The sequence below is a fragment of the Argopecten irradians genome, chromosome 11 (assembly GCF_041381155.1).
Source record: "Argopecten irradians isolate NY chromosome 11, Ai_NY, whole genome shotgun sequence".
Classification (NCBI taxonomy): domain Eukaryota; kingdom Metazoa; phylum Mollusca; class Bivalvia; order Pectinida; family Pectinidae; genus Argopecten; species Argopecten irradians.
This window is the reverse complement of record NC_091144.1, coordinates 24,257,894-24,276,518: the sequence shown is the minus strand read 5'-3', so window position 1 is coordinate 24,276,518 and position 18,625 is coordinate 24,257,894. Positions and strand designations below refer to the sequence as shown.

General features: G+C 38.4%; 1 protein-coding gene across 1 annotated transcript in view; it reads left to right on the top strand.

The window, feature by feature from the left end:
- LOC138335074 (sideroflexin-5-like) overlaps window positions 1-18,625 on the top strand; it is a 39,524-nt gene that overhangs the window by 2,671 nt on the left and 18,228 nt on the right. The window contains exons 3-9 of the mRNA XM_069283977.1: window positions 2,767-2,871; window positions 8,090-8,144; window positions 10,676-10,701; window positions 12,043-12,153; window positions 12,460-12,525; window positions 12,890-12,980; window positions 13,633-13,752. Coding sequence (XP_069140078.1) covers window positions 2,767-2,871; window positions 8,090-8,144; window positions 10,676-10,701; window positions 12,043-12,153; window positions 12,460-12,525; window positions 12,890-12,980; window positions 13,633-13,752 — 574 coding nt within the window. The remainder of the gene's footprint in view (window positions 1-2,766; window positions 2,872-8,089; window positions 8,145-10,675; window positions 10,702-12,042; window positions 12,154-12,459; window positions 12,526-12,889; window positions 12,981-13,632; window positions 13,753-18,625) is intronic.

The window sequence follows — 18,625 nt, the reverse complement described above, 5'->3', positions numbered from 1 at the left end:
TGTCCCACTCCCAACCAATAATAACTCCTACCCTCCTAGTACCCATGTCCCACTCCCAACCAATAATAACCCCTACCCTCCAAGTACCCATGTTCCACTCCCCATCAATAATAACCTCTACCCTCTTGGTATCCATGTCCCATTCCCCACCAATAATAACCCTTACCCTCCTAGTACCCATGTCCCACTCCCAACCAATAATAACCCCTACCCTCCAAGTACCCATGTCCCACTCTCCATCAATAATAACCTCTACCCTCTTGGTACCCATCTCCCATTCCCCACATATAATAACCCTTACCCTCCTAGTACCTATGTCCGGGAGAGGACGTTACTAAGTTGGCAAAACTTGTGTCCAATCCCAGTTGTCAATAATTTATAACAATAAAAATATGTTTAAAACCAAAACCCATGTCCAACTCCCCACCAATAATAACCCCTACCCTCCTAGTATCCATTCCCACTCCACCAATAATAACTCCTACCCTCCTAGTACATATGTCCCACTCCCCATCAATTATAACCCTACCCATCTAGTACCCATGTCCTACCTCCAACCAATAATAAACCTACCCTTTTAGTACCCATTTCCCACTCCTAACCAGTAATAACCCCTACCCACCTAGTACCCAGGTCTCACTCTCCACAAATATTAAACCCTACCCTCCTAGTACCCATGTCCCACTGCCCACCAATAATAACCCCTACCCTCCATGTACCCATGTCCCACTCCCCACCAATGATAACCACTACCATCCTAGTACCCATGTCCCACTTCCCACCAATAATAACCCCCTACCCTCCTAGTACCCATGTCCAACTTCCCACCAATAGTAACCCCTACTCTGGCCTCCTAGTACCCATGTCCCACTCTCCACCAACAATATCCCCTACCCTCCTAGTACCAATGTCCCACTTCCCACCAATAATAACCCCCTACCCTCCTAGTACCCATGTCCAACTTCCCACCAATAGTAACCCCTACTCTGGCCTCCTAGTACCCATGTCCAACTTCCCACCAATAATAACCCCTACCTTCCTAGTACCTATGTCCCACTACCCACCAATAATAACCCCTACCCTCCAAGTACCCATGTCCTACTCCCCACCAATAATAACCCCTACCATCCTAGTACCTATGTCCCACTACCCACCAATAATAACCCCTACCCTCCTAATACCCATGTCCCACTCCCCACCAATAATAACCCCTACCCTCCAAGTACCCATGTCCCATTCCCCACCAATAATAACTTCTACCCTCCTAGTACCCATGTCCCACTCCCAACCAATAATAACCCCTACCCTCCAAGTACCCATGTCCCACTCTCCATCAATAATAACCTCTACCCTCTTGGTACCCATGTCCCATTCCCCACATATAATAACTCTTACCCTCCTAGTACCTATGTCCGGGAGAGGACGTTACTAAGTTGGCAAAACTTGTGTCCAATCCCAGTTGTCAATAATTTATAACAATAAAAATATGTTTAAAACCAAAACCCATGTCCAACTCCCCACCAATAATAACCCCTACCCTCCTAGTATCCATTCCCACTCCACCAATAATAACTCCTACCCTCCTAGTACATATGTCCCACTCCCCATCAATTATAACCCTACCCATCTAGTACCCATGTCCTACTTCCCACCAATAATAACCCTACCCTTTTAGTACCCATTTCCCACTCCTAACCAGTAATAACCCCTACCCACCTAGTACCCAGGTCTCACTCTCCACAAATAATAAACCCTACCCTCCTAGTACCCATGTCCCACTGCCCACCAATAATAACCCCTACCCTCCATGTACCCATGTCCCACTCCCCACCAATGATAACCACTACCATCCTAGTACCCATGTCCCACTTCCCACCAATAATAACCCCTACCCTCCTAGTACCCATGTCTAACTTCCCACCAATAATAACCCCTACTCTGGCCTCCTAGTACCCATGTCCCACTCTCCACCAACAATATCCCCTACCCTCCTAGTACCCATGTCCCACTCCCCACCAGTAATAACCCCTACCCTCCAAGTACCCATGTCCTACTCCCCACCAATAATAACCCCTACCATCCTAGTACCTATGTCCCACTACCCACCAATAATAACCCCTACCCTCCTAGTACCCATGTCCCACTCCCCACCAATAATAACCCCTACCCTCCAAGTACCCATGTCCCATTCCCCACCAATAATATCCCCTACCCTTCTAGTACCCATGTCCCACTCCCCACCAATAATATCCCCTACCCATCTAGTACCCATGTCCCACTCCCCAACAATAATAACCCCTACCCTTCTAGTACCCATGTCCCACTACCCAACAATAATAACCCCTACCCACCTAGTACCCATGTCCAACTCCCCAACAATAATAACCCCTACCCATCTAGTACCCCATAACCCCTACCCATCTAGTACCCATATCCCACTACAAATACCTAACCGACCATCTTCAATTCAATAAGCCCCATCTCCCTATAAGCGCCCCTCCTCTTTTGATGCCTTAATTTGAAATGCATAGGCAGAGACCATAACTATCAAAACTATATGGTTGCAATTATTTCGTCTTATTTTAAGCAAATTTTCATTTTTTCAATTTTTTAAACACCCTTGGCACTTACTAGGTCGAATACAGTAATATGTTCTCCTACTTTTATGGTTTTTATCTTACACTTCAATTTGTCATTTGAGCTTTCCTCTTAATCAATTCAGTATTTTTTATGCTGTCCTTTATTTGCCCTGATTATTTGTTGCAGACAAAACTAAATGAATGTAAACAACTACTTGACGATTTCAAAAACAACAGGACACCACCTGGGACCACAGATGAACAGTTATGGCGAGCACAGAAAGTCAAACAGGTCAGTTGGATAAACAGTATTACCAACCTCTGATGAGGTCAAATCGGGTGATCACCCTTAAAAAAAAAGGGTGAAAGGGTAAAAACAAAGGTCATGTACGAAACAACTTTTTAGTGTAATTTTTAACATTTTTTAAAAGCCTCAAATATGCATATATTTATTATTTTCATATTGTTATTCGGATAATTAATAAAAATATTGTATTAGAAAATATTTGAATTAAAGAATTATCCTGATAATTAATAAAAATATTGTATTAAGGTGGTAGTCTCACATTCCCCAAAATTTTCCTGTCGTTCAATATTTTTCATATTTGATTTATGAAGTAAATATGTTGTTATGCATCTTCTGTCAAAGTTTCGAAGAAATTGAACCATCCATTTTTTCTAAATAAATATTCAAATTTGCCATTTTTGAGTAGATTCTGCACATGATAAAACAGCATTAGTCTGTACTAAATCTGCCCTGTAAATGAAAATAATTAACAAAATGTTCTACGATATATATATTGTTTAATTGATGTGATATATATCAATCCTTTTTTGAAGAAAATGCTTTACTTCTCGTCATAATTAATTTCTAGTGATCATTTTTGGAGGAAATTAGGTAAAAAAGACGCAAGTAAATTACCTAAAATATTCTCACCAAAATGAAAATAAATCAAAATTGTGAAGTTCAATTTTTATAGAAAAATAACAGACAAAAAAGTGACAAAGTTGCTTTTAATCAGTCAATTTTCAAGTAAATTGAACCACAATTTGTCAAGATAGAGCATTTTTAGCACCAAAAAACCTTCATTTTTCATTGAAAAAGACGGGATTCACAATAGAGTTATCTCCCCTAATATGTATACTTTTTATACAATCACTGCAGAATTTTCTGTTACAATATAGCCTAGATGTCAATACTTTTAGTTTTAAAATCATTAAAAATGTTTAATTAATATATATTTACCAGAAAATAGCAATTTAAGATTGATAGGATTATTTGTGTTGTTATTTTTCAAACTAATAAAATAATTTATTCATAAATTCGAACTTCAGAAAAGGGGGTATTAATCAAATCGCGGTCATTCAAATGCTTGAAGAGCTTGGGGCACTGTCATAACTCAAGCGTCTGTATGAAAAAATCATGATCTATCTCCCTTACCACGAGACTACATTCTTAAAACAATTTTTAAATTAATATTTAATAGAATCCAGATTTTTAGCCCACCATCAACAGATGGTGGGCTATTCAAATCGCTTTTTGTCCGTGGTCCGTCGTCCGTCCTTCCGTCCTTCCGTCCGTTAACAATTCTTGTTACCGCTATTTCTCCTTAACGGCTGCAGGGATCTTTCTCAAATTTCATATCTAGGTTCCCCTAGGGACCTAGTTGTGCATATTGTATTTTGGGACCAATCGGTCAACAAAATGGCCGCCAGGCAGCCATCTTGGATTTTCATAGTTAAAGTTTGTTACCGCTATTTCTCAGAATGTACTGAAGGGATCTTTCTCAAATTTCACATGTAAGTTCCCCTAGGGGCCTAGTTGTGCATATTGCATTTTTGGGACCAATCGGTTAACAAGATGGCCGACAGGCCGCCATCTTGGATTTTGACAATTGAAGTTTGTTACCGCTATTTCTCAGAAAGTACTGAAGGGATCTGTCTCAAATTGCATGTACAGGTTCCCCTAGGGGCCTAGTTGTGCATATTGCATTTTGGGACCGATCGATGAACAAGATGGCCGACAGGCGGCCATTTTGGATTTTGACAATTGAACTTTGTTACAGCTATTTCTCAGAAAGTACTCAAGGGATCTGTCTCAAATTGCATGTGCAGGTTCCACAAGGGGCCTAGTTGTGCATATTGCATTTTGGGACCGATTGATGAACAAGATGGCCGACAGGCCGCCATTTTGGATTTTGATAGTTAAAGCTTGCCACCACTATTTCTCAGAAAGTACTCAAGGGATCTGTATCAAATTGCATGTGCAGGTTCCCCAAGGGGTTTAGTTGTGCATATTGCATTTTCAGACCGATCGGTGAACAAGATGGCCGACAGGACGCCATCTTGGATTTTGATAGTTGAAGCTTGTTACCACTATTTCTTAGAAAGTACTGAAGGGATCTGTCTCAAATTTCATGTGCAGGTTCCCCTAGGTCCCTGGTTATGCATATTGCATTTTGGTACCGATCAGTGAACAAGATGACCAACAGGACGCCATCTTGGATTTTGACAATTGAAGTTTTTTTCTGCTATGTCTAAGAATGTACTGAAGGGATCTGTCTCAGATGACAAGTAGCCATCTAGGATTTTGATAATTGAAGTTTGTTATTATATCTCAGAAAGCAGTCGAAGGATCTTTCTGAAATTTCATGTGTAGTAATATGTAGTAAAAGCTTGAAAAGCAGAGAAAAGATCCCTCTTTCCTTTGTCAGACAAAGATCGTTCTTAGGTGGGCGCCAAGATCCCTCTGGGATCTCTTGTTTGTTCTACACATGTCCATTTTCATTATTATCTTTGACTATAACAAAATGGTGGCCATTATGATTGGCTTGCCTGCCAACTGCAACAGGATACCGTTCACGTTGACTATGTTTTTAGCCCACCATCATCAGATGGTGGGCTATTCAAATCGCTTTTTGTCCGTGGTCCGTCGTCCGTCCTTCCGTCCGTTAACATTTCTTGTTACCGCTATTTCTCCGAAAGGGCTGAAGGGATCTCTCTCAAATTTCACATGTAGGTTCCCCTAGGGCCCTAGTTGTGCATATTGCATTTTAGGACCGATCGGTTAACAAAATGGCCGCTAGACCGCCATCTTGGATTTTGATTGTTAAAGTTTGTTACCGCTATTTCTCAGAAAGTACTGAAGGGATCTCTCTCAAATTTCACATGTAGGTTCCCCTAGGGCCCTTGTTGTGCATATTGCATTTTAGGACCGATCGGTCAACAAGATGGCCGCCAGGCCGCCATCTTGGATTTTGATAGTTAAAGTTTGTTACCGCTATTTCTCAGAAAGTACTGAAGGGATCTCTCTCAAATTTCACATGTAGGTTCCCCTAGGGCCCTAGTTGTGCATATTGCATTTTAGGACCGATCGGTTAACAAAATGGCCGCCAGGCCGCCATCTTGGATTTTGATTGTTAAAGTTTGTTATCGCTATTTCTCAGAAAGTACTGAAGGGATCTCTCTCAAATTTCACATGTAGGTTCCCCTAGGGCCCTTGTTGTGCATATTGCATTTTAGGACTGATCGGTCAACAAGATGGCCGCCAGGCCGCCATCTTGGATTTTCATAGTTAAAGTTTGTTACCGCTATTTCTCAGAAAGTACTGAAGGGATCACTCTCAAATTTCACATGTAGATTCCCCTAGGGCCGTAGTTGTGCATATTTCATTTTTGAACTGATCGGTTTACAAGATGGCCTTTAAGCTGCCATCTTGGATTTTGATAGTTAAAGTTAATATAAAGTTAAGGGATATGTCTCAAATTTCATGTGCAGGTTCCCTTAGGTCCCAATACATTTTGGGTCCGAACGGTCAACAAGATGGCCGACAGGCCACCATTTTGAATTTTGATAATTGAAGTTTGTTACCGCTATTTCTCAGAAAGTACTGAAGTGATCTGTCTCAAATTTTATATGTAGGTACTCCTAGGACCTGCATATTGCATATTGGGACTGATCGGTCAACAACATCTTTGATTTTGATTATTGAAGTTTGTCAGTGTTATATATCTCAGAAAGTACTGAAAGGATCTTTCTCAAATTTCATATGTAGTAATATGTAGTAAAAAGTTGAAAAGCAGAGAAAAGATCCGTCTTTCTATTGTCAGACATAGATCATTCTTTGGTGGGCGCCAAGATCCCTCTGGGATCTCTTGTATTTATATGTCAAGTGAGTAAATCTTTGTCTGAAATCAAGTGTTTGTGCTTTTGAAGAATTTTGAAGAGATTATTTCTGATTTTGAACAGTATTAATTGGCCATGTCTAATTTTGCTAGCTGGCTCTGGCTAAAAAACGATCAAAGACATCGTGATGCATGACTGAATAGATTAATTGCTACAATTCGACACCTTTATTAAAGTTTGCGTAAACACAAACATAGCTACCTGCAATATACAAAGGCCTGATATGAGTCTTAAGCCCTGAGATATAATTAAGATTGCGCTAATGGCTTGATCTGACGTAATTTTTGTAAGCTTTTCGACACTTTGGTCCAAATTGGGTTAATTGATGACCCGTGGGGTCAATCGGGTTATACATTTTAAATTGTCTAAAAAAACTGGTCAACCCGGAGAAATCGAGAGTTGACAATACTGGATAAACAAAAGAAATGTACAAAAGAACTATTTTTTTTAAAGCTATTTTTGAAATCAAAGGGATTTCATTTAGATTCCGTAATCGACCCTATAACCGCCCCATCCCTTTAAGTGTCTATCCCCCTTTTTTAGGCTTCAATTTCACTTAACTTGAATAAGTTCAGATAGAAAATATGAAATTCTGTTGTTTTTTTTTTAATTCTTTTTCACGATAATTTTAAACTTACTCACTTTGTGCAGTAATTTTATAAAAGGTTAGACCTATTTTGTTTCTATTAAGCGCCCCCTTAAATACGGTATAGAGAATTCTATTTCTCATGTCAAACTTATGTCAGGGTAGTGAACATGATTAAGTCTTTGAAGGAATTTGTTTATAGATTTTTTCAGAGTTTCTTACCTTTGTTCACTCTTTGGTATAAAACTTGTCAGCCAAAAGGAGTTGGAAATGTTTCATTGTTTCCTGGCGAATAACTCTATTATGGAGGCACAAAAATGTGCTAGATTTGTGATATAAAGTGAATGAATTAAGCTCAATACATACCATTCTTATTTGTCTGAGTTACTTCCCTTAGTATCACCTTAGGTACAGAATATGACTTTGTGAATACAAGAGAAGTAAGATAATATATCAGAATCAATGCACACTATATCATGATATATACCTGTGAAAGCCATATTTTTCATACAAACTTGTAGTAATGATGCAGCATCATATTACTACAAGGTTGTATGGAAAATATGGCATCAGATGCTACATATTACATGGCAGCATTTGGTTAGAAGCTTGAAAAAAATTCTTTATGATTTCTTTGTTAACTTACATTGTTTTTGTCTGCAACAGGTTAGTGTTTCATTTTTAAAAAAATAAGCCAAAATATAAAATACATTTTAAGTGGTGTTGTTCTTTGTTTCAGGCAATTATCCATCCGGATACTGGTGAAAAAATCTTCACGCCATTTAGGATGTCAGGTACAGTAGTTTAACACTATATAGTATATCAAAATTAACAGTATGCAACTGCAGTATATTAAAATGTCGATCTACTCATGTAATCTTTTTTGTAAAAGGTCTGTAAAGTTAGCTTTTTTTGTTTTTAGCCCACCATCATCAGATGGTGGGCTATTCAAATTGCTTTTTGTCCGTGGTCCGTCCTTCCGTCCATCCGTCCTTCCGTCCTTTAACATTTCTTGTTACCGCTATTTCTCAGAAAGGGCTTAAGGGATCTCTCTCAAATTTCATATGTAGGTTCCCCTTGGGCCCTAGTTGTGCATATTGCATTTTGGGACCAATCGGTGAACAAGATGGCCGACAGACCGCCATCTTGGATTTTGACAATTGAAGATTGTTACTGCTATTTCTCAGAAAGTACAGAAGGATTCTCTCTCAAATTTTACATGTAGGTTCCCCTAGGACCCTAGTTGTGCATATTGTATTTTGGGACCGATCGGTCAACAAGATGGCCGCCAGGCAGCCATCTTGTATTTTGATAGTTAGATTTTGTTACCTCTATTTCTCAGAAAGTACTGAAGGGATCTGTCTCATATTTCATATATAGGTTCCACTAGGGTCCTAGTTGTGCATATTGCATTTTAAGACCGATCAGTGAATAAGATGGCTGACAGGGAGCCATCTTGGATTTGGCAATTGAAATTTGTTACCGATATTTCTCAGAAAGCACAGAAGGGTCTCTCTCAAATTTCACATGTAGGTCTCCCTAGGGCCCTAGTTTGTGCATATTGCATTTTAGGACTGATCGGTCAACAAGATGGCCGACAGGCCGCCATCTTGGATATTAATAGTGGAAGCTTGTTACCGCTATTTCTCAGGAAGTACTGAAGCAATCTGTCTCAAATTAAATATGTAGGTTGCCCTCAAGCCCTTGTTGTGCATAATTCATTTTGGAACCAATCGGTGAACAAGATGGCTGGCAAGCCACCATATTGGATTTTGACAATTGAAGTTTGTTACCGCTATTTCTTAAAAAGTACTGAAGGGATCTATCTCAAATTTCATGTGCAGGTTCCCCTAGGACCTTAGTTTTGCATATTGCATTTTCAAACCGTTCGATCAATAAGATGGCTGACAAGTAGTCATCTTGGGTTTTGATAATTGAAGTTTTTTACAGCTATATCTCAGAAAGTACTGAAAAGATTTTTCTCAAATTTCATATGTTGTAATATGTAGTAAAAGTTTGAAAAGCAGAGAAAAGATCTGTCTTTCCATTGTCAGACGTAGATCATTCTTTGGTGGGCGCCAAGATCCGTCTGGGATCTCTTGTTAAAATAAACGCTCCTAAGATAAACATGTACAGCACCTGAAGAATTTCTTACATGCTAGAACTAGTAATACCGTAAATGTGGAATTTATGCAAAGCAGTAGTTTATGCTAAATATGCGAATGACGTTTTTATCATGAAAATTTCCCCTGTATATAATATTTGTTCTATATATAAAACTATGTTGCAAAAAGTATGCAGGCGTACTATTGCGAAAATAATGATATTGCGAAATGTTTGCTTGAACAAATCACTAAAAAAAAAAAAAAAAAAAAACACTTGCAAGAATATTCATGTTCAGTATGCATTATCTTGAATAAACTCAATTTAAGGGTATTATTGATACATAGAAGATACTCCACCACCAACAGAGCATAAGCGATACTCATCATATGAACAATAATTGATGTTTAATTGTGTATATGTATGCCTAATAAACACAAAAAATGATGTAAAATAATTTATTTTGCTTTTGTACATGCGTAATCAGTACTTCATTCCATATACCCGTACATACCGGCACAGATTTTTTCCGGGACGCAATTAATTATTTAAAAAAATATTTATCTAGTAAAAGTAGTGTTGGACCGATTCTCGATTTTAATCGATGATCGATCGATTATGATTTTTCCAAAGACTATCGATTATGAAAGGTAATAATCGATTATTAAAATGGGAGATAACTCATGCTTATCTTACACTGTTCTGAACCTTTATTATGATATATATCAGGGCAAAATCACATCAAAATATTTTAAACATCATAGATACTCAAGAATTTGAATTAAAAAAAATACTTCTTCATGACTGTTCGTTCTGTGGATATCTTTTTAAAATTCTTCAGAAAAAACTAAAAGGTGAAATATATAAATATAGGAGAGCTTTCTATAAATAGTATCCGATTATAAAATCGATAATTAGTAAATTGTCCTAAACCGATGATTGATTACCATTTTACAACCGATTCCCAACACTAAGTAAAAGAAGAAGCTCAATCTTTTCAATGGTAGTAATGTTGTAATGTTAGTAAATATTTGTAACTGAAGGAAAATATCAATTCATCAGCTCCTGTTTTCGATAGAGAAAAAAATCCATTTGTCAGCGGTGGAGCATCTTTTAAAAAAGAGGTATTATTTACTTGTGGCGTGACTTAAGAGAAGATACATATATACTCTTTAAGATAATTGTTTGTTAGATGATCACATCTCATATTTCTTTATTCCAGGATATGTACCCTTTGGCAGTCCAATTGTAAGTATATTGTATATGTATTAATCTTTGTAACTCTAAAATGACACAATATCAGTTATTTTGAATATCTATCAAAGCCATTTGTTGTTGCCCTTTGGAAATCCAAATTGTAAGTATATGTATTAGTGGTGGGCCGATAATCGATTATAATCCACAATCAGTTGGTATTCCATTTCTGATTCCGATTATCGATTATGAAAATCCGTAATCGATAATCGCTAATCAAATATATATTAGGTATAATGTATATTGTATATTTCTTTTTTACATACAATTTAACAGATATCTTTTCATTTGTTACTGGATTGCTGTTAAATGTACACCCTCTTTTCTTAACAGAAAATGAAAAGATTATATCAGTACCTTGATTAATTAAGAATTTAAAAATTTTGTGTAAATATTTCGTAGCCGAAGAAAATTACACTGAAAAGTGTAAACAACAGCATATTTTATATCCATAATATTATTAACTAGAAACCTATTATTTAATCGATTATGGATCGGTTTATGACTTCCGATTACAAACAGATAATAGATTATGATTCCAAACCGATTGCCCAGCACTAATATGTATTAATATTTAATAACTTTAATTTAAAATGACACAATCTCAGTTCTTTTGGCTATTTATCAAAGCCATTTATTGTTACCAAAGATTGAAGCAAAGTGATTATTGAATTTCTTTATACCTATAATATACACAATTTCTTTATTGCTCTTTAACATTTACATAGTAATTTAACAGCAATATTAACAACAGAACAGAAACAATAACATGAACAAGTATAAGGTTTAAACTGGGAACAGGCCTCAGTTCAAGGGACTGTTTTATGAACAGGCAAGACTGTCGTATAAACTTAAAATTTTCGGAATAGCAGCTAACTTATCCATGTCCGATAGATCTCCATTAAGAAAATTGGAAGTATGGTTGGCATATTTGAGTCTGATGTTTCCATTACCAAAACCCTACTTACAAATTTTAGTTTCTGTGAATAATTTTGGAGCAGCTAAATTATATAGTCTCAAACAAGTTACAAGAATGTTAACGCAGTGATCATTTTGCGCAGTACATTGTTATTATAGAATGTTATCAGTTCATTCATAATTAATCACTTTACTTCTAATATTATCAACATAATTTGGGGTTCCACTATACAAGAAGACACAACACATATATACCTCAGTCTCACAAAACACACACCATGCACTTCATACACGCATCACACTGCATATATGGTAGATCGTCCTTACATGACCCTGGCTGTTAATAGACGTTAATTAATCAAACAAACAACTTTGAAATAAATTCTCCACTAGTAATTACGTGTTTTCCCCCTTTAGGTTGTCGGTCTGTTGTTGCCCAACCCTAGTGTAAAGGGTGTGATCCTATGGCAATGGCTTAACCAGAGTCACAACGCCTGTGTGAACTACTCTAATAGGAACGCTACCAAGGTTTGTATCACTGAATCTGCCATCATATATGCTACCTATTTTAGTGTCATATATCCACAGACAAAATTCTAACTTCATATATAGACTCCACAAATGTACAGGTTCATTCTAAATGACCCTTGACAATCACTGATTGGTCATTTTAAAATAGTGACTATTTTTGTCTTTTGGAATATGAGCAGAAAGTATAAATAGAATCCTTAAAAAATATGCTCTTCTGTTATTGTGTCCTTATGGAAGAAATAAAGAAAAACTTATGATAATAATTACATTATATTTTTTTTTTAATGTGTGATTGCTTTCCAGCCCACCCCTACCAGTAGGTTCCTAGCTGGATATGTGGGCGCTGTTACCAGTGCTGTCTCTATAGCTGTGAGTATTTAATTTAATATCTACCAACTACCAGTACGTAATGACAAGTCCAAGGAAATTTCAAAGTAATTCCTTAGTGTAAATTGTCAAAATGATTCTCAATCACATGATTACTTTGATTTCAAGATGCAGGTATTGGGCTGAATATACTGTCGTCTGTATAATTGTTAAAACAAAATTGTTCATAACTCAAGTTTGATTTACATAAATAACTTATTGAATTAGTTATTAATAAAAATATGTTGAATTAAGATATTAGTCACTTTTCAAATTTTGAAAGAGTTACTCCTCTTTGTATAATGACAAACAAATCCCTGATCTTTTTTGATGAAGTAAGAGTAATTTCCCCTGTTTAAACCTACAGGTAGCTTTGAACCGGTTTATACAGAAAGCAGATAAATTCAGCCCGGCCACAAAAACATTGATCACAAGATTTGTTCCATTTCCTGCTGTTGGTAAGTAAAATTATATTGTGTAGCGTTCCTCCCTAAATTATCAAATAAGACACTTGTTTTTTTTACTTAAATGTGCAGTATTTGTTGTAATTAGTGCCCAGGGAACTTAAATAATTGTAACAAAGAGGGGCGCTAATTAATGAACCAATATGTAAGTTGTGGACGAACAAAGTCAGCCATATTTTTAATCTTTCTGTACACATGGTATAGTAAACATTCATATGCCTTTTATCCTTTGAGATGCATTATTATGTCGTGATTCACATGTAAAAGACTCCTAAGTTCATGTAATATGGAATATGATTCTGATATTATAGGTTTCACATGTTGTAAAACATTGTTAAATCCGTGAATGGGGACGTTTGTACAACTTCAACTCTTCTCCAGAAAAGGGGAGGCGCTTATAGGGGAAGGGGCGCTAATTACGGCGAATACAGTAGCTGTTTTTGTAGTATTAATGGTAAACTAATAACGTTTTTGACTTTCCAAAATTATCAGTCTCATTTTATCAGTTCAGTATATGGTTATAAACTTTCGGATTTAAAGTTTGGATATGTGATGTTAAAATGGAAATAGTACAATTTAACAACAGTATGAATGAGATTGTATGTCACAATGGATGTGTAAACTTTATCCTATTGTTTCTTCACAGCTGCAGCAAACGTCTGTAATGTTCTACTGATGAGGAACAATGAACTGGCGGAGGGAATAGATGTCGTAGATAGTAATCAAAATGTGGTCGGTACCTCAAAAATAGCAGCCAAACGGGTAAGTAATAAACAGAATGTGGTCGGTACCTCAAAAATAGCAGCCAAACGGGTAAGTAATAAACAGAATGTGGTCGGTACATCAAAAATAGCGGCCAAACAGGTAAGTATAGTAATCAGAATGTGGTCGGTTACATCAAAAATAGCAGCCAAACGGGTAAGTAATAATCAGAATGTGGTCGTTACATCTAAAATAGCGGCCAAACAGGTAAGTAGTAATCAGAATGTGGTCGGTGCATCTAAAATAGCAGCCAAACGGGTAAGTATAGTAATCAGAATGTGGTCGGTACATCTAAAATAGCAGCCAAAACGGGTAAGTATAGTAATCAGAATGTGGTCGGTACATCTAAAATAGCAGCCAAACGGTAAGTAGTAATCAGAATGTGGTTTAGTACATCTAAAATAGCAGCCAAACAGGTAAGTAGTAATCAGAATGTGGTCTAATCAAAAATGCAGCAAACGGTAAGTATAGTAATCATAATGTGGTCGGTACATCTAAAATAGCAGCCAAACGGGTAAGTAAGTAATCAGAATGTGGTCGGTACATCTAAAATAGCAGCCAAACGGGTAAGTATAGTAATCAGAATGTGGTCGGTACATCTAAAATAGCAGCCAAACAGGTAAGTAGGTAATAAATACAGAATCAATCTACAAAATAGCGCCAAACGGTAATAGTGGTGGTCGTACATCTAAAATAGCAGCCAAACAGGTAAGTAGTAATCAGAATGTGGTCGGTACATCTAAAATAGCAGCCAAACGGGTAAGTATAGTAATCAGAATGTGGTCGGTACATCTAAAATAGCAGCCAAACAGGTAAGTAGTAATCAGAATGTGGTCGGTACATCTAAAATAGCGGCCAAACAGGTAAGTATAGTAATCAGAATGTGGTCGGTACATCTAAAATAGCAGCCAAACAGGTAAGTAGTAAATCAGAATGTGGTCGGTACATCTAAAATAGCGGCCAAACAGGTAAGTATAGTAATCAGAAAAGTGGTCGGTACATCTAAAATAGCGGCCAAACAGGTAAGTAGTAATCAGAATGTGGTCGGTACATCTAAAATAGCGGCCAAACAGGTAAGTAGTAATCAGAATGTGGTCGGTACATCTAAAATAGCGGCCAAACAGGTAATAGTAAATAAGTAATCAGAATCAGTCGGTACAGCTTTAGCGGGCCACAAACATGTTAAAATAGAGGTTAGATAGTTTTAAGTTTAAGCAATCAAAGATTTGTTGATTGCAGCGACTTTTTCATGTCCTACTGACATACTTCCTAGCAGAATTTTAGTTAAAGAATATGGTTGAGTACTATGGATAGTACATCTAAAAACTAGCAGCCAAACGGGTAAGTATAGTAATCAGAATGAAAATATTAGGTCGGTACATCTAATTAGAAAATTATAAATAGAAAGGTATTATTGGAGTAAGTTTATCTAATGTCACTTAACGAGAGGTTAGTATATGTGGTCGCAAATGTAGAGTTATAATTCCTAGCAGTCCTCCATAGTCCATGTCACAGGTAAGAGGTTAGTATTGGGTATTCATCTGTCCCCATAGTCATGTCACTGGTAAGAGGTTAGTATTGGTAGTCATCTTTATGGGTATTCCAGTGTCCTAAATGATCAGCCAAACAGTCATGTCAAAAAGTATTGCAGGTATTCTGTCTGTCCCCAAGTAAGAATTTAGTATATATACTGGTAGAAGGTTAGTATAATTAATGTCTGTCCCCACTAGTCATGTCACTGGTAGAGAGGTATCATTCTTGGTCCCACTAGTTACTAGTCATGTCCACTGGTAGAGAGGTTAGGATGTAATCTTGTCTGTCCCCACTAGTCCCAAGTCACTGGTAGAGAGGTTAGTATTGGGTATTCCTGTCTGTCCTCACCTAGTTATGTCAACTGGTAGAGAAGGTTAGTATTGGGTATATACATGGTCCTGTCCCCACAGATCCCAATTTCCACTTAGTAGAGAGTTAGTATTGGGTATTCCTGTCTGTCCCCACTAGTCCAGACCCCTCACTGTAAGAGAGGTTAGTATTGGGTATTCTGTCTGGTCCCCACTAGTAGTGTCACTGGTAGAGAGGTTAGTTATTGGATATTCCTGTCTGTCCCCACTAGTCATGTCACTGGTAGAGAGGTTAGTATTGGTATTCTTGTCTGTCCCCACTAGTCATGTCACTGGTAGAGAGGTTAGTATTGGGTATATCTTGTCTGTCACCCACTAGTCCATGTCACTGGTAGAGAGGTTTTATATGGGTATTCCTTGTCTGTCGCCTCTAAATTTGTATGGTGAGGGTGATATTCCTGTCTGTCCCCACTAGTCATGTCACTGTTAGAGAGGTTAGTATTGGGAGTATTCCTGTCTGTCCTCAACTTAGTCATGTCACTGAGAAGAGGTTAGTGTAGTATTCCTGTCATGGTAGAGAGGTTAGTTGTCCAATTCTACCCATAGTCTTGTCACTGGTTGAGAGTCACTGTAGGTTAGGATAATTGGGTATTGGTCGAGAGTGTATTGTCCCCACTATCTAGTCACTGTGAGATATTGGGCATTCGGTTAGTATTGGGAGAGGTATATTGGTTATTCCTGTCTGTCCCCACTAGTCATTGTCACTGGTAGAGAGAGGTTAGTATTGGATATTCCGTGTCTGTCCCCACTAGTCATGTCACTGGTAGAGAGAGTTTATGTATTGGGTATTCCTGTCTGTCCCCACTAGTCATGTCACTGGTAGAGAGGTTAGTATTGATTGGGTATTCCTGTCTGTCCCCCCACTAGTCATGTTCACTGTGGGTAGGCCCCAGATGGCCATTAGTATTTGGGTATTCCTGTCTGTCCCCACTAGTCATGTCACTGGTAGAGAGGTTAGTATTGGATATTCCTGTCTGTTGTCCCCACTAGTCAATGTCACTGGTAGAGAGTTTTAGTATTGGTATATTCCTGTCTGTCCCCACACTAGTCAGAGGGGTGTCACTGGTAGAGAGGTTAGTATTGGGTATTCCTGTCTGTCTCCACGAAGTCCCCACTAGTTTAGACGAGGTTTGTATTTGGGTTTTCTGTCTGTCCCCACTAGTCATTTCATGAATTTAAGATATTGGGTATTCTGTTCTGTCCCTCACTAGTCATGTCACTGGTAGAGAGGTATTAGTATTGGGTATTCCTGTCTGTCCCCACTAGTCATGTCAATGGTTTGAGAGGTTAGTATTGGGGTATTCCTGTCTGTCCCCACTAGTCTGTGTCACTGGTAGTGAGGTTAGTATTGGTATTCCCCCACTGTCTGTCCCCACTAGTCATGTCACTGGTAGAGAGGTTAGTATTATTTGGTATTCCTGTCTGTCCCCACACTAGTCATGTCACTGGTATAGAATAGAGGTTAGTATTGGGTATTCGTTGTCTGTCCCCACTAGTCATGTCAATGGTAGTTTTAGAGAGGTTAGTTATTGGGTATTTCCTGTCTGTCCCCCTCTAGTCATGTCACTGGTAGGAGAGGTTAGTATTTGGGTATTCCTTCCTGTCTGTCATGTCCACATTTAGTCGGGTATATTCCTGTCTGTCACCCACTGTCTTGTCCATTGGCAGACAGAGAGGTTAGTATTGGGTATTCCTGTCTGTCCCCCACTAGTCATTGTCACTGGTAGAGAGGTTTGTATTGGGTATTCCTGTCTGTCCCTCACTAGTCATGTCACTGGTAGAGAGGTTAGTATTGGGTATTACTGTCTGTCCCCACTAGTCATGTCACTGGGTTAGAGAGGTTAGTATTGGGTCCCCATTCTGTCTGTCCCCACTAGTCATGTCACTGGTAGAGAGGTTAGTATTGGGTATTCCTGTCTGTCCCCACTAGTCATGTCACTGGTAGAGAGGTTTAGTATTGGGTATTCCTGTCTGTCCCTCACTAGTATGTCACTGGTAGAGAGTTTAGTATTGGGTATTTCCTGTCTGTCCCCACTAGTCATGTCACTGGTTGAGAGTTTTAGTATTGGGTATTCCTGTCTGTCCCACACTAGTCATGTCACTGGTAGAGAGGTTAGTATTGGGTTATTCCTGTCTGTCCCCACTAGTCATGTCACTGGTAGAGAGGTTAGTATTGGGTATTCCTGTCTGTCCCCACTAGTTATTTTTTTTTCCCATGCTCACTGGTAGAGAGGTTTAGTTTTGGGTATTCCTGTCTGTCCCCACTTATTCATGTCATGGTAGAGAGGTTAGTATTGGGTATTCCTGTCTGTCCCCACTAGTCATGTCACTGGCAGAGAGGTTTTAGTATTGGTTATTCCTGTCTGTCCTCACTAGTCATTGTCACTGGTAGAGAGGTTAGTATTGGGGATTATTCCCTGTCTGTCCCCACTAGTCATGTCACTGGTAGAGAGGTTGTAGTATTGGGTATTCCTGTCTGTCCCCACTAGTCATGTCACTGGTAGAGAGGTTAGTATTTGGGTATTCCTGTCTGTCCCCACTAGTCATGTCACTGGTAGAGAGGTTAGTATTGGGTATTCCTGGTCTGTCCCCAACTAGTCATGTCACTGGTAGAGAGTTTAGTATTGGGTATTCCTGTCTGTCCCCACTAGTCATGTCACTGGTAGAGAGGTTAGTATTGGGTATTCCTGTCTGTCCCCACTAGTCATGTCACTGGTAGAGAGGTTAGTATTGGGTATTCCTGTCTGTCCTCACTAGTCATGTCACTGGTAGAGAGGTTATGTATTATTGGGTATTCCTGTCTGTCCCCACTAGTCATGTCACTGGTTGAGAGGTTAGTATTGGGTATTCCTGTCTGTCCCCACTAGTCATGTCACTGGTAGAGAGAGGTTAGTATTGGGTTTTCCTGTCTGTCCCCACTAGTCATGTCACTGGTAGAGAGGTTAGTATTGGGTATTCCTGTCTGTCCCCACTAGT